Source organism: Neoarius graeffei, chromosome 23 (genome assembly GCF_027579695.1).
Source record: "Neoarius graeffei isolate fNeoGra1 chromosome 23, fNeoGra1.pri, whole genome shotgun sequence".
Lineage (NCBI taxonomy): Eukaryota > Metazoa > Chordata > Actinopteri > Siluriformes > Ariidae > Neoarius > Neoarius graeffei.
In genome coordinates this window covers 50,859,898-50,877,056 of record NC_083591.1, presented here as the reverse complement: position 1 = coordinate 50,877,056, position 17,159 = coordinate 50,859,898, and the positions used below count along the sequence as shown (strand labels likewise).

The 17,159-nt window shown below is 41.1% G+C and overlaps 2 protein-coding genes across 2 annotated transcripts in view; one reads left to right on the top strand and one right to left on the bottom strand.

Annotated features, from left to right (window-relative positions):
* LOC132871830 (polymeric immunoglobulin receptor-like) overlaps window positions 1-5,428 on the bottom strand; it is a 52,254-nt gene extending 46,826 nt beyond the window's left edge. Inside the window, exon 1 of the mRNA XM_060906369.1 lies at window positions 5,294-5,428. Within this exon, the coding sequence (XP_060762352.1) occupies window positions 5,294-5,411 (118 nt within the window). The 5' untranslated portion in view covers window positions 5,412-5,428. The remainder of the gene's footprint in view (window positions 1-5,293) is intronic.
* Window positions 5,429-11,379: 5,951 nt separating this feature from the next.
* On the top strand, window positions 11,380-17,132 carry LOC132871316 (uncharacterized). The gene is made up of 3 exons (XM_060905428.1): window positions 11,380-11,414; window positions 15,557-16,150; window positions 16,920-17,132. Exons 1-3 carry the CDS (start codon window positions 11,388-11,390, stop codon window positions 17,130-17,132), a joined length of 834 nt encoding a protein of 277 aa, XP_060761411.1. The 5' UTR covers window positions 11,380-11,387.
* Window positions 17,133-17,159: the final 27 nt, after the last annotated feature.

Here is a 17,159-nt window from a genome sequence, read left to right as displayed (position 1 = left end):
GTCAGTCACTTATTATGATAATAATGATTTATACAGTGTACATTGCAAAAAAAATGAGAAAATATCTTGACAACGGGAAAATTGATCTTGTATTTCTCATTATGAGATTATTATTGATCAAATACAAAGTTATTCCACTTTATTCCAGTTCAAACTTTAAATTGGTTTATTCTATCAGGAGATGATTTTGCTTTCCTTCTAGGAAATCCAAAACAAGACAAGTTCAAGTTTGAAATAGGTTTACGAATTTGGATTCTTGGAATCTTATAATAGGAAATACGAAATATATTTTATTTTATTCTACCTACATTCACTGGATATGAGCAATCGCGCACTCTGATTGGCTATGCTACTACTAGGATATCAGCTCATATACCGTGAGCAGAGAAAAACAAAATGGTGGAGCATGTTGCTGAACCAACCGAGGACGAAATAAAAACTCTACTTGAAAACAAAACCCCAAAAAATACAAAAAAAAGCAACAAACTATCAGATAAAACTATTTGATGCTAAGAATGTACAGTGGTGCTTGAAAGTTTGTGAACCCTTTAGAATTTTCTATATTTCTGCATAAATATGACCTAAAACATCATCAGATTTTCACACAAGTCCTAAAAGTAGATAAAGAGAACCCAGTTAAACAAATGAGACAAAAATATTATACTTGGTCATTTATTTATTGAGGAAAATGATCCAATATTACATATCTGTGAGTGGCAAAAGTATGTGAACCTCTAGGATTAGCAGTTAATTTGAAGGTGAAATTAGAGTCAGGTGTTTTCAATCAGTGGGATGACAATCAGGTGTGAGTGGGCACCCTGTTTTATTTAAAGAACAGGGATCTATCAAAGTCTGATCTTCACAACACATGTTTGTGGAAGTGTATCATGGCACAAACAAAGGAGATTTCCGAGGACCTCAGAAAAAGTGTTGTTGATGCTCATCAGGCTGGAAAAGGTTACATAACCATCTCTAAAGAGTTTGGACTCCAGCAATCAACAGTCAGACAGATTGTGTACAAATGGAAAAATTCAAGACCGTTGTTACCCTCCCCAGGAGTGGTCAACCAACAAATCACTCCAAGAGCAAGGCGTGTAATAGTTGGCGAGGTCACAAAGGACCCCAGGGTAACTTCTAAGCAACTGAAGGCCTCTCTCACATTGGCTAATGCTAATGTTCATGAGTCCACCATCAGAAGAACACTAAACAACAATGGTGTGCATGGCAGGGTTGCAAAGAGAAAGCCACTGCTCTCCAAAAAGAACATTGCTGTTCATCTGCAGTTTGCTAAAGATCACATGGACAAGCCAGAAGGCTACTGGAAAAATGTTTTGTGGATGGATGAGACCAAAATAGAACTTTTTGGTTTAAATGAGAAGCGTTATGTTTGGAGAAAGGAAAACACTGCATTCCAGCATGAGAACCTTATCCCATCTGTGAAACATGGTGGTGGTAGTATCATGGTTTGGGCCTGTTTTGCTGCATCTGGGCCAGGACGGCTTGCCATCATTAATGGAGCAATGAATTCTGAATTATACCAGCGAATTCTAAAGGAAAATGTCAGGACATCTGTCCATGAACTGAATCTCAAGAGAAGGTGGGTCATGCAGCAAGACAACGACCCTAAGCACACAAGTCATTCTAGCAAAGAATGGTTAAAGAAGAATAAAGTTAATGTTTTGGAATGGCCAAGTCAAAGTCATGACCTTAATCCAATTGAAATGTTTTGGAAGAACCTGAAGCGAGCAGTTCATGTGAGGAAACCCACCAACATCCCAGAGTTGAAGCTGTTCTGTATGGAGGAATGGGCTAAAATTCCTCCAAGCCGGTGTGCAGGACTGATCAACAGTTACCGGAAACGTTTAGTTGCAGTTATTGCTGCACAAGGGGGTCACACCAGATACTGAAAGCAAAGGTTCACATACTTTTGCCACTCACAGATATGTAATATTGGATCATTTTCCTCAATAAATAAATGACCAAGTATAATATTTTTGTCTCATTTGTTTAACTGGGTTCTCTTTATCTACTTTTAGGACTTGTGTGAAAATCTGATGATGTTTTAGGTCATATTCATGCAGAAATATAGAAAATTCTAAAGGGTTCACAAACTTTCAAGCACCACTATACATTTTTTTTATTTTTTATTTTTCAAGAATTATTATTAGCATTTTTCACAAATTGCTACTGTCATTTCATCGGTTTGTTTATATTCTAAGCGGAAATTATTTTGTCGGACGTTTTGTACAAAGTTTTTATTACTGAAGTTGCAAAAAATGAAAATAAAAATGCTTTGTTTCTCAAAATCCAGTGAATGTGGATAGAATAAAACAGTTATTCCACTCAATCTCATCGTACATGGATTATAGCCAACAGTTATCTTGAATAACTCTAAAATACAGTTTCAAGATATTTTCACATGCTAAGATGTCAGTTCTAGCAGTGTCTTCACTTTTCGATTATTTTTAACAATGATAAAAATAATAAGTGTTGCCAGGCAAAACAAACCTCACCCGATCGCACTTATGATGAATATGAAGGAAGATATCGCGAAAAAACTATTTTGACCTTGTATGTGAACATACTTGGCCAATAAACATGGTTCTGATTCTCATTTAACGTGCTTTCCAATGAAGGTACTGCACCTTAAAATTGATACCTGGTGGGTGCGTAAGTTCCAATAGAATAACTAGAACCAAACAAAGGGAACTCGCACACCTGTATGCCAATATAATAATGCACTTTTATTGCATATTAAAACAAACAAAAAGTGCTACCCAAGTGAAAAGTGCAAAGTGCAAAAGTTTCGGTCACAATCAGACCATCCTCAGTGCAAACAATTAAAAATAAAGACACACCCATATATAGACAAGACCACGTACACGGAAAACAGGTAATAGGCCTACAACCAAGCTTGAATACAGGTTAAGGTGCATGGATAAAGACATCCTATCATCAGTACCGTTCCTGTTATGATTTAACTAATGACATAATTTATAGTCATAACAAATGTCATAAGGAAAGAAAATAACAGCAACAAAAATAAATAAATAAATATGCAATAAAAGTGCATTATTATATCGGCATACAGGTGTGCGAGTTCCCTTTGTTTGGTTCTGATTCTCATTTACACACCGTGCTCTCAGCCAATCAGAACACATCTGAATGAATATGAAGGAAGATATCACGAAAAAACGATTTTGACTTTTTTGGTGACCTTGACCGGATGACCCTCAAAATATTGGAGGTTCTATTTGAGACCAATGCCCATCTATCCTGAAAGATTTATGAAGATTGGTCCAGCCATTTTCCCATAATGTCATAAACAAACAAACAAACAAACAAACAAACAAACAAACCACACTGAAAACAATACCTCACCCCCTGATGGACTCCTTCCCAGGCGAGGTGGTAATAATAATAATAATAATAATAATACAACCCCGATTCCAAAAAAGTTGGGACAAAGTATAAATTGTAAATAAAAATGGAATGCAATAATTTACAAATCTCAAAAACTGATATTGTATTCACAATAGAACACAGACAACATATCAAATGTCGAAAGTGAGACATTTTGAAATTTCATGCCAAATACTGGCTCATTTGAAATTTCATGACAGCAACACATCTCAAAAAAGTTGGGACAGGGGCAATAAGAGGCTGGAAAAGTTAAAGGTACAAAAAAGGAACAGTTGGAGGACCAAATTGCAACTCATTAGGTCAATTGGCAATAGGTCATTAACATGACTGGGTATAAAAAGAGCATCTTGGAGTGGCAGCGGCTCTCAGAAGTAAAGATGGGAAGAGGATCACCAATCCCCCTAATTCTGCGCCGACAAATAGTGGAGCAATATCAGAAAGGAGTTCGACAGTGTAAAATTGCAGAGTTTGAACATATCATCTACAGTGCATAATATCATCAAAAGATTCAAAGAATCTGGAAGAATCTCTGTGCGTAAGGGTCAAGGCCGGAAAACCATACTGGGTGCCTGTGATCTTCGGGCCCTTAGATGGCACTGCATCACATACAGGCATGCTTCTGTATTGGAAGTCACAAAATGGGCTCAGGAATATTTCCAGAGAACATTATCTGTGAACACAATTCACCGTGCCATCCGCCGTTGCCAGCTAAAACTCTATAGTTCAAAGAAGAAGCCGTATCTAAACATGATCCAGAAGCGCAGACGTCTTCTCTGGGCCAAGGCTCATTTAAAATGGACTGTGGCAAAGTGGAAAACTGTTCTGTGGTCAGACAAATCAAAATTTGAAGTTCTTTATGGAAATCAGGGACGCCGTGTCATTTGGACTAAAGAGGAGAAGGACGACCCAAGTTGTTATCAGCGCTCAGTTCAGAAGCCTGCATCTCTGATGGTATGGGGTTGCATTAGTGCGTGTGGCATGGGCAGCTTACACATCTGGAAAGACACCATCAATGCTGAAAGGTATATCCAGGTTCTAGAGCAACATATGCTCCCATCCAGACGACGTCTCTTTCAGGGAAGACCTTGCATTTTCCAACATGACAATGCCAAACCACATACTGCATCAATTACAGCATCATGGCTGCGTAGAAGAAGGGTCCGGGTACTGAACTGGCCAGCCTGCAGTCCAGATCTTTCACCCATAGAAAACATTTGGCGCATCATAAAACGGAAGATACGACAAAAAAGACCCAAGACAGTTGAGCAACTAGAATCCTACATTAGACAAGAATGGGTTAACATTCCTATCCCTAAACTTGAGCAACTTGTCTCCTCAGTCCCCAGACATTTACAGACTGTTGTAAAGAGAAAAGGGGATGTCTCACAGTGGGAAACATGGCCTTGTCCCAACTTTTTTGAGATGTGTTGTTGTCATGAAATTTAAAATCACCTAATTTTTCTCTTTAAATGATACATTTTCTCAGTTTAAACATTTGATATGTCATCTATGTTCTATTCTGAATAAAATATGGAATTTTGAAACTTCCACATCATTGCATTCTGTTTTTATTTACAATTTGTACTTTGTCCCAACTTTTTTGGAATCGGGGTTGTACACCATTTGCACCAAAATGCACGGCAACTACATTTAACAAAGAAAAAAAATGCTTCTTGAAGAAGGAAGATTAATAGAAATTGCTGATTACATTATTCTGGGGGAATGGATCATCATTTTGTTGAACCACACAAAAGCATATCTTTGTGCCTCCTTTTTCCCAGCCTGAATGTTTCAGTGAGCATGCACCAACTCAGCTTCGTAAATTATGCCAAACGTCTGCTGCCAGAGTTTAGAAAAACTACGATCTCACCTGAAAGTTGAGGAAGGAGAACAGTGAGAAAAAGCAGAAGAGTCATCCTGAAGTGTGTTAATGGACACTGCCTGTGAATGGAGCCTTCTCTCCCATGCGCAGCTGTTATGAGAGCCATAAACTTACTTTCACTTCCGTTTCACTGAATCCAGTGGCGGATGTGTGGAACTGTTTGACCACTTTAACCTCTTGTATTCCAGGTCACAATCATAGCTTCTTTTCTACCACTTTCTGTGGTCTTTCTAACAAATTACAGTGGTGCTTGAAAGTTTGTGAACCCTTTAGAATTTTCTATATTTCTGCATAAATATGACCTAAAACATCATCAGATTTTCACACAAGTCCTAAAAGTAGATAAAGAGAACCCAGTTAAACAAATGAGACAAAAATATTATTCTTGGTCATTTATTTATTGAGGAAAATGATCCAATATTACATATCTGTGAGTGGCAAAAGTATGTGAACCTTTGCTTTCAGTATCTGGTGTGACCCCCTTGTGCAGCAATAACTGCAACTAAACGTTTCCGGTAACTGTTGATCAGTCCTGCACACCGGCTTGGAGGAATTTTAGCCCGTTCCTCCGTACAGAACAGCTTTGAGATGTTGGTGAGTTTCCTCACATGAACTGCTTGCTTCAGGTCCTTCCACAACATTTCGATTGGATTAAGGTCAGGACTTTGACTTGGCCATTCCAAAACATGAACTTTATTCTTCTTTAACCATTCTTTGGTAGAATAACTTGTGTGCTTAGGGTCGTTGTCTTGCTGCATGACCCACCTTCTCTTGAGATTCAGTTCATGGACAGATGTCCTGACATTTTCCTTTAGAATTCGCTGGTATAATTCAGAATTCATTGTTCCATCAATGATGGCAAGCCGTCCTGGCCCAGATGCAGCAAAACAGGCCCAAACCATGATACTACCACCACTATGTTTCACAGATGGGATAAGGTTCTTATGCTGGAATGCAGTGTTTTCCTTTCTCCAAACATAATGCTTCTCATTTAAACCAAAAAGTTCTATTTTGGTCTCATCCATCCACAAAACATTTTTCCAACAGCCTTCTGGCTTGTCCACGTGATCTTTAGCAAACTGCAGACGAACAGCAATGTTCTTTTTGGAGAGCAGTGGCTTTCTCCTTGCAACCCTGCCATGCACACCATTGTTGTTCAGTGTTCTCCTGATGGTGGACTCATGAACATTAACATTAGTCAATGTGAGAGAGGCCTTCAGTTGCTTAGAAGTTACCCTGGGGTCCTTTGTGACCTCACCAACTATTACACGCCTTGCTCTTGGAGTGATTTGTTGGTCGACCACTCCTGGGGAGGGTAACAATGGTCTTGAATTTCCTCCATTTGTACACAATCTGTCTGACTGTTGAGTGGTGGACTCCAAACTCTTTAGAGATGGTTATGTAACCTTTTCCAGCCTGATGAGCATCAACAATGCTTTTTCTGAGGTCCTCAGAAATCTCCTTTGTTCGTGCAATAATACACTTCCACAAACATCTGTTGTGAAGATCAGACTTTGATAGATCCCTGTTCTTTAAATAAAACAGGGTGCCCACTCACACCTGATTGTCATCCCATTGATTGAAAACACCTGACTCTAATTTCACCTTCAAATTAACTGCTAATCCTAGAGGTTCACATACTTTTGCCACTCACAGATCTGTAATATTGGATCATTTTCCTCAATTAATAAATGACCAAGTATAATATTTTTGTCTCATTTGTTTAACTGGGTTCTCTTTATCTACTTTTAGGACTTGTGTGAAAATCTGATGATGTTTTAGGTCATATTTATGCAGAAATATAGAAAATTCTAAAGGGTTCACAAACTTTCAAACACCACTGTATATATAATGTACATACACTATATTGCCAAAAGGATTTGTTCACCCATCCAAATTATCGGAATCAGGTGTTCCAATCACTTCCATGGCCACAGGTGTATAAAAACAAGCACCTAGGCATGCAGACTGTTTTTACAGTTTGGAGCTGGCCCCTTCCTCTTCCAACATGACTGTGCACCAGTGCACAAAGCAAGGTCTATAAAGACATGGATGACAGAGTCTGGTGTGGATGAACTTGACTGGCCTGCACAGAGTCCTGACCTCAACCCGATAGAACCCCTTTGGGATGAATTAGAGCGGAGACTGAGAGCCAGGCCTTCTCGTCCAACATCAGTGTGTGACCTCACAAATGTGCTTCTGGAAGAATGGTCAAAAATTCCCATAAACACACTCCTAAACCTTGTGGACAGCCTTCCCAGATGAGTCGAAGCTGTTCTAGCTGCAAAGGGTGGACTGACGTGAACCCTATGGATTAGGAATGGGATGTCACTTAAGCTCATATGTGAGTCAAGGCAGGTGAGCGAATACTTTTGGCAATATAGTGTATATTATATACAGTCAGGTCTATAAATAGCTGTATTTGTACTTTGACAGTTATTGTTTTTGTAATTGTCTACTACAGTATATTGGAGTTGAAATTAAATATGAAATATAATCTCAAAGTTCAAACTTTCAGCTTTAATCTGATGGTCTTTACATCCAAATCATGTGAACGTTGTAGGAATTACATTAGTTTTTATACAGTATGTGGTCGCTTCTTTTAAGGGACCAAAAGTAACAGGACAATTAGCTGCTCAGTTGTTCCATGGCCATGTTCCATGTTTGTTATTCCCTCATTATTTCACTTACAACTAAGCAGATAAAAGTTTATTTGCATTTGAAATCAGTTGCTGTTAAAGCTAGACGGCCTTTCAATTTCATAAAATCTGTGAAATTCGGTTCCATTTGAAATTTGGTCATGTTTATTTTTGTAATATCTCACAAAATATCAGGGCATTTTGTGGCTGGGAAGTTCTTTAATTTGAGGGGATTCCTGAGCAAATAATGTGCATGAAATCGCTCGCTTCGCACAGTCAAGCAGACAGAGGAAGTCCGTGTGTGTGTGTGTGCGCATGCGCAGGTTTACCTTTGAGCGTGCACTGACAGTTCCATCATTCTGTCGCTAAACGAACAGCTGATCACACCGAGGTGCTCGCTGACCGCCGATATTTATTAGTTTGGTCCTGCGTTTCCTTTCCTTCGTATATAACATAACGTCTTTTCTTCTCACTTTCTTTCCGTTACTGTAGTCGGTCTTTCACGTTTCATTCGCACACTCACGTCCTCCATTTTTCTCTCCGGTTTCAAATTTGTATCCCACAATGCCTTGCGCAAACGGGGAAATCCCACCACGTCATGCATGATGTATAGTATCTTGTATTGTGTCATGGTGAAGCAGGAAAAAATAGTGGAGAATTTACAGCCACGTGGCTCTATAATCATTAATTGTTCTATTTTTTAAAAAAACTAATACAATTGGAAGTCTGTGATTTGAATTCAGTGGCTTTCGGTCCACTAAACAAAAATAATTATTGGGTGTCGGGGAAAATAATTTTTATGACCTCCACTTGAAAAATCTGAAAGGCAGTCTACCTTTTAACTCTCAATATGAAGTCCAAAGGGCTGTCACTGCCTGTGAAGTAAGACATCACTAGGCTGAAAAATCTTAATAAACCCAAAAGAGCTAACAAAAAATTACGTATCCAAATCAAATAATTTGGTACATTTTTAATAGGAAAGAAAAAAAAACTGGTGAGCTCAGGAACACCAAAAGACCCAGAAGATCACAGAAAGCAACTATGGTGGAGCTTGGAACCTTCTTCTTTTTTTTTTAAATTCGTATACAATACAATTATACAAAACAATCACAATACACATTATTCCTCACTGTTAATTTTGGTTTTTCACTCAATTTTAAATTCAGTGTTGTGTTTGAATTCTGAGCTTGGAACCTTCTAAGAACTGGTTTGTTTTTCCATGAGCTATAGAGCCACCATCGAGGCATGTCATTGGGTCACTGTATATGTCTCAGTTTTCCCAGCTGCTAGCACTGCTAACTGACCCCACTTGCGGCAGTGGCAAGAACAACAATGGCTGACTACATCATCTCCTTTTCCTCTTCTTTGGATTAGTCAGACAAGACACTACACTAGCTTTTTGTTTGTTTGTTTGTTTGTTTGTTTGTTTGTTTGTTTGTTTGAAATCGCAGTCGAAGTTGTAGCCGGTCACCATAATCCCACCCCTAGCCCAACATAAGCAGTTCTTGGTTCTAGCCCTGCAAAGAGTTGGTACCACTTTGGAACCAGTTTTCCTGGCCGAGAGACAGTTCTTTGACTCTTGAAATGTGAAGAACTGGTTTAAGATTAGGCACCGGCTCAGAATCGGCCCTGGAACTGCCTTGCTGGAAAAGAGGTAAAAGCAAAAAATCAAGAGAAAACATCACTAGACTAAATACAGAGGGTTTACCACAAGATGTCAACCACATGAGTGGTTGACATCTTGTGGTAAACCTTCTGACCTCAAACTCAGGAAGACCAAATTAGAGCTTGCCAAAAACCAATACAGTTATAGAACAACATCCTATAGATGGACAAGACAAAGACCAATGTGCACCAGAATTATGGGGAGAGAAGAGTATGGAGAAAGGAAGGTACTGCTTATGATCCAAAGCACATCACATTACCTTATGGCATGGGTATTTACAGCTGCCAGTGGAACTGTGTCCTTTGCATTTATTGATGATGTGACAGGATGAATTCTGATGGGGCTTTTCTGCTCACATTCAGCCAAATACTTCAAAACTCCTTGGACAACATCTCACAGTGCAGATGGGCAATGATCCGGAGTATACTTTGAAAGCAGCCCAAGATGTTTTTCAGGCAAAAAAGTGGCATGATATGCAATGGCCAATCCAATCCAACTGAGAATTAATTTCACTTGGTGAAGGGAAACCATCCCAAGAACAAGCAAGAACTGAAGAGAGCTGCAGTAATGACCTGGCAGAATATCAGGGAAGGATTTGTGGGCCAGCTCAGTGGTTAAAGAAAATATCTCATAAATAAACAAATGGAGCCAAAAGTCCGTCTTTATGTCTGTCCTTTATAAAAAAAAAAAGCTGCATGTTGAATTTGTTCTTAACGATATAACCATTAAAGTGATGAAAACAGACAGGACTATTTTTTGTCAGGGAGGCCACCATAACTCCATTGTACGTGATGTAATTTTCTGCAAGCACAGCGGAGGTGTACAAGTACATGTTGTACTACACTACAGTATAATATTATGGTCTAGTGTGACTTCTCGGTCAATTTGTTTGCATTTCTTGACAAAAATTATGGCAATACAGTATTAGAAAAGGAATCAAAATAAAGTAGTGGCTAGTTTATTGCCTGTTTTTTTTTTTAATATTATCTTCCATGGCGGCACAGTGGTGTAGTGGTTAGCGCTGTCGCCTCACAGCAAGAAGGTCCTGGGTTCGAGCCCCGTGGCTGGCGAGGGCCTTTCTGTGCGGAGTTTGCATGTTCTCCCCGTGTCCGCGTGGGTTTCCTCCGGGTGCTCCGGTTTCCCCCACAGTCCAAAGACATGCAGGTTAGGTTAACTGGTGACTCTAAATTGACCGTAGGTGTGAATGTGAGTGTGAATGGTTGTCTGTGTCTATGTGTCAGCCCTGTGATGACCTGGCGACTTGTCCAGGGTGTACCCCGCCTTTCGTAGTCAGCTGGGATAGGCTCCATAATATAATATGAAGGTAGGAAGAAGAGCAGACTATGATTTGCACTTGTAAAACCCGTAATTCGCAACTTGTGAATGCGCATCTCAGAGTTTGTAAGTGTAACTTCAGATCCACACATCTGCAAAAAGCAAACTGCCAAGCATATTCCACAACTTGTGAAAGCGCATCTTCGAATTTGCACTTGTAACTTCAGATCTGCAAAGCTGCACAACAGGATTTGCATGTGCAGGTTCCTATTTGCTCGCTCAGTTGCGTCATCCTTCTCACGTGATTTTTGGCACGATTCACTCGGATGGAGATTTGAAGGAAACGATTTGCACGCAGAGACCAGGAATGCCTGTTCTACCACTTTTGTCCAGGAGGTGGCAGTGTGGTTATTGACCATGCAAAGTCGTATATAGGGAATAATATCTCAATAAACGGCTCTGTGGCCATGAATCTTGGTCTGCGCCACGGCGCCACGAAAGCATGGAGGGAAGAGGTGTTCAACAACGTGTAAGTAACATTATGGTTTAAATGTCTTATAGTTAACTAACTCTGTAATATACACGGTTAGTGAAATTATCCTATTTGAGGTAATGTGCACGTAAAAGCAGCCTTGAAGAATGAGGTAATTAGGCTATCTTGACAGGCTAAGTTGGCTAACTATATTGTAATACACGTGTAGTAACATTTACAGTTAGCGAAATTATCCTCATAGAGCAAATGTGCGAGCGATACAGCTTGAAGAGTATAGGTAGTTATCCTGAGAAGCTACGTTAGCTAACTGTATATAATTGTGCTTGTAACATACGTGTAGTAGGCTAACGTTTCACAGCAGTGGCGGGCTGACCATCGGGACCACTCCTGCAGCCGGTCTCACTAAGGCCGAATCCCATTTCACCCCTTGGCCCTTCCCCTCCATTTTGCGCGTTCACGTGAAGGGGTAGGGGTATCCCAATCCCAGTTAACGCAGAGGGGTAGGGGAAGGGGTAGGGCTTCTGTACCCCTCCTAAATTAGGCCCAATCCCAATTCTAATTTCTACCCCTCCCCCTCCCCCTTCCCCATGGCCCTTCCCCTTGAAACTGAGCTACAAGGGATAGGGCTTGAAATTCAACCCCTACGTATTGGGATAGCCCTTCAACGATCGCATACGTCATCGCGTCCGTCCGTCAGCGTTTACGTTAGCAAAACGCGACCAATGCGTCACTGGCTGCGACCAGCCGCTACAGTCAGAGCCAGAAGCAGAACCAGAAATTTCTGCTGGCAGGGTGTGATTTGTTAACTAACACCACTGAATGGGATATCTTTGGCGCTTCGTGCACCACATCCGACAGAATGAGGTGTCAGAACACTCATGTAAACAATAAAAGCGAGAATAACAGAACAAAACGTACGCAGTCAAGCAACCGAAAACAATACTCACTCCCAAAGCTTTTTAGCAGCAGCTTGGATTTCAGAAATCGCTGCTCATTCTCAGCTCGAAAGCGAATCAAGCGGCGTGTTTCCTCTGGATAACAACTTAAAACACGTAAATAATGGAGAAAATACATTTATGACAATCTTTCGCCGCGGGACCCGCCATCTTTCTGAAATCCGCATGAAATCTCGCTGAAATCCGCATGGCATTGTGGGAAATCACTCAAACCCCTTCATTCGGAGTCAGCTCCAGGAAAATCTCCGTTTGGAGGGGTACAGAAGCCCTACCCCTCCGCGTTAACTGGGATTGGGATACCCCTACCCCTTCACGTGAACGCGCAAAATGGAGGGGAAGGGCCAAAGGGTATGTCCAAGGGGTGAAATGGGATTCGGCCTTAGACTATGACTTTAACTTAGACAGCGGGTATAGTCGGGCTTAGCATAGACGTCTAACAAACACTGTTGCACAAAGCAGTTAAGACTCCGACTATCTTAAGTCATACTATGCTGCAAAGGATTGTGGGTATTTTAAGACTCTTTTCAAAACAAAAAAAATGGCGGACAGTGGTCGTTCAGCCACTCGGAAAATCTGGCTATATTAGAGGAATTTAATTCCTACAAAGACGTTTTATTAGGCAAATTCAGCGAAGAATGTAGCAATAAGAAAAAACATGAAGTGTGGGAAAAAATAACGTCGTCTGTGAATAACGTTAATCCATCTGCGAGAAGAGATGTTGCTGCCGTGCGTAAAAACACCCCCACTGGAGGAGGGGGTTTGAAGAAACTAATGGCCCTTTTCCACTACCCTTTTTCAGCTCACTTCAGCTCGCTTCAGCTCACTTCAGCCCGACATGGCTCGCGTTTCGACTACCAAAAACCAGCACGACTCAGCTCGCTTCAGCCCTGCTTAGCCCCTAAAACTCGCACCGTTTTGGAGTGGGGCTGAAGCGAGCCAAACCGTGCCGAGTGAGGCTGGGGGCGTGAGCAGACACTCCCCTGTGCACTGATTGGTGAGGAGGAGTGTCCTCACATGCCCACACACGCCCCGCGAGCACGCTGGGATCTGTAAACACCGTAAACCCGGAAGAAGAATAATTACGAATTGCGAGAATTTCTGAAGCCTTATGCGCCTCGCCTCATCTATATGCTCTTGCCAGTATCTGTCCGCGTTGTCGGTGACAACAAGCCACAGAACCAAGACCAGCAACACTAATGACTCCATGTCCTCCATGTTTATTGTTTACTATCCGGGTCGTGAGACTACCGCTTAAAAGATCACTGAATCAGTGACATACAGAGCATCGTGGACAAGTTCGCGGAGCGCAAGGCTCGTCGTATGCCCTTCAAATAATGCGCGCAGTAGGCTATTGATGTTTTATTATGAGCCATGTACAGTATGTCGCCTAATGTTTTTTTGTTTCTGAGTTACATGTTCGTTTGAAGGACTTAATGTACAAAATAACATATAGTTGCACCCGGTAGTGTTGAAATTGGTAAACACCGCAGTTGCGGACATTTTGTAGCCTAAAATGATGTTATGATAAGCTTTAATAAAGGGCCCGGTCATTTGCCCCGCCCCCGGCCCGGCTCTGACTTGTTCCGCCACTGTCACTGATGTCACTGTTTGCGCTGCTTAACGACATCACGTGACGTCCACCCACTTTCGCTAACTCCACCCAATGTGTCCACCCACTTCCAGCCAGCACGGTTCAGCGCGGTTGTAGTCGAAATGCAACTCCAACAGCCCCGCTCAGCTCGACTCGGCACGGCACGGCTCAGCCGCGTTTGTAGTGGAAAAGCGGCATAAAAGTAACCACCGAAATGGTCATCAACATTTATGGCGATGAGTCGCCCTTATTCTGGGGAATGAAAGGAGGAAAGGAGAGCGGAGTAACCGGCTTCGCCAGACCCAGCAGCAACTCCCTTAGCAACGTTGCTAGCAACGTTGAAGCTGAGGCTCCTTCACCCTCGGAGTTGTCATCACCCAGTACCTGCGCGGATGTGACACTACACGAAGAGCCTACCAAAAGGAAAGACTGCAACTTAAATTGAAGAGACTCGCGCAGATGGAGGAGTGATGTGTGTGTGTGTGTGTGTGTGTGTGTGTGTGTGTGTGTGTGTGAGAGAGAGAGAGAGATAAGTGATGAGTGGTGATGTAATTCTATGCATAAATGAATTGATATTTATATTATTTATATATATTTATAAGTAATAAAATGAATAAGCTGGCATTACACTGTTTGTTCTTTATTGAATACTTTATAGTTAGATTATAATAGCCTAAATTTGTGTATTACATACTTGCAATGTACTTCACTGCCTTAACATTTCAAGCTTTCTTGTAGTTATTGACATTGATGGCACTTATGGCTTGACTGTTTTTTTTTTTTTAATTAAATTTTATAGCCCTTAGACCCATATTAGACTGGGGGGAGGGTGTCTTACTTTTTAAGCCTAAAATTAGACTTAAAAAATTAGTCTTAACTTTTGTGAAACTGTCTTACTTGCATTAGACTGGTCTATAAAGAAACTTAAGACCAATCTTAACCCATAGACCAGTCTAAACTACTTTAGTGAAACCGGACCCTGGTGGCCTGACAGTTAGCCTGATTTAAACAGTCAACTTCACCAGCAATAATATAGTAAGCAATTAAACACACCTATGACAATGGGCAACATTGGATTGTGGTATATTAAAACGTGCTGCCTGTCTTTGGGCTGCACAGAGTATCCGCCTCCACTGAGAGAGGAGAGGAGCAGTATTATTTTTTCCTGAGTGCTGCAGTGACTATTGGCGGCTTTCCCTCCTGTTTTTCAGGAAAAAAACGATATTCAAACAGAGAACTTAATTGACATAAGGAGAGACCATTTTTAAATCTATTTTGTACATCATTTTCCCCTAGACATATAAACATGTTTATACGACTATGGTTTTTCGATATTTTCTCCGCTGTCCATGATTTGTCAGTCAATAGTTATTTGGCTACCGGTACTTTACTACTGTTATTGTTACCATTCATAAGCGCATTGATATGGAACGGTGATTACTTTTTTGGGGACTACTTCAAAGGTAGGCCATTTATACGACGTTAATGGCCACCCCATCAGCCAATCAAGGAAGAGAATCCCATTGTTAAGGGAGATAAAAGTGCAGTAACTGATGCAGAACCTATGTATGTTTGCTAAGTGCCTTTCATGTATAGTACAATAACAATGGAAAATTGTCTTTTATTTACAGGCACTGTTGCGTCATGTCCTTCAAAGACTGCTTACACGCCTGGAACATGTCCTGCAACAGCCACACCTGGACATGGACTTCACGCAGTTTGTATGTTGTCAGGAGAGAGTTTTTCTCAGTGCCATAGCAGGTCAAGTCACTATTCCAGCAGAGGTAATTGCAGGAATAGATGAACTGGACCGTGCGATCAACACTGAGATTGATCAAGAAAAAGTAACAGCATTGAGTATGGAGCAAGGTGCAAGAGGGCGCCCAAAGACACTCATTTCTGACGAGCAAATAAGCAGCCTGTTGGAGTTGTCGTTCCCTGTACCGACAATTGCTGATTTACTTGGGGTGTCCATCAGAACAGTGCGTCGGCGGATGGAGGAGTTCAACCTTAGTGTTAGGGCCTCCTACAGCAACCTCTCAAATGAGCAGCTTGATGGGATTGTGTCTGAGATTAAAACCAGGATGCCACATGCAGGATACCGCATGATGAAAGGGGCATTGGAGGCAGAAGGACACAAAGTGCAGTGGGATTGTATCCGAGCATCACTGCATAGGGTGGACACCCTTGGTGTGTATTCCCGCATGATAAACCTTGGGTGTGTGGTGAGACGGAGCTACTTTGTTCCGAGCCCAAGGTTTCTCATGCACATTGACACCAATCACAAACTGATCAGGTTAGTTTTTTTTGTTTAATCGTGCCTGATGTTTAATTAAAAGTGGTGATATTCACAACCACCGAACTAAAGGAGTTTACATAACTGTGTGGAAGATAGTCAAAGGAGTTAAGTTGTAAGCAACTGGACTTCTTGTTGGAGCTTGAAGACCGTTCACCTTTTATCCCAAAGGCTTTTTCAGTTCTGGCCTGATGTTTGAAAATCAGGAATTATATCTCTGGATCACTGGAGGTGTGAACCACACCCCTCATTCCAAGACAAAGGGTCACATAAGTCACCCGTCAAGGTGTGAATTGGAGTGAGATATAACTCCTGGTTTCCAAGATCAGGCCAGAACTGAAGAATCCTTTTGGATAAAAGGTGAAATGTCTTCAAGCTCCAACAAGAAGTCCAGTTGCTTACAACTTAACTCCTTTGACTACCATGACCTGGATGAATGAGAATCTACACAGACAGCTATAAGGTGCAATTTGCCATTCTGGCAAATGGATTTTTGTATTGTTCCACAGTCAAATTATGACACTCCTTTCTGTGCGCTTGAGACTGAAATAATGTACTGTTCTAAACCAGTTTTCCAACATAAAGATTTTTTTAGATTGGAGAAGAAGACTGCACCTTTTTAAAATATACATTTTATCCCAAGATAGTGAACAAGTGTTTCACATGGGATCATGACTTTGTTTTAATATCACTTTCAGGTGCTAAACATTCCCCTGCTTGACTGGGAAAGCAGTGGACTGAGAACAGATCCAAACCCTGGGGTTACTGTGCCTTCAATTGCTTGCCCTTTGAGCAATGCACAAATGGAGGAGTTGAAACAAAGGGTCAATCCAACGGCTCCATCTTTGTCCTTTGGCACAGACCAGTACCTGGCAACTCTGCAAGTGGTGCAGAATATGATTGCAAGTTAAAATATTGTAGTTACCACAATGTTAATG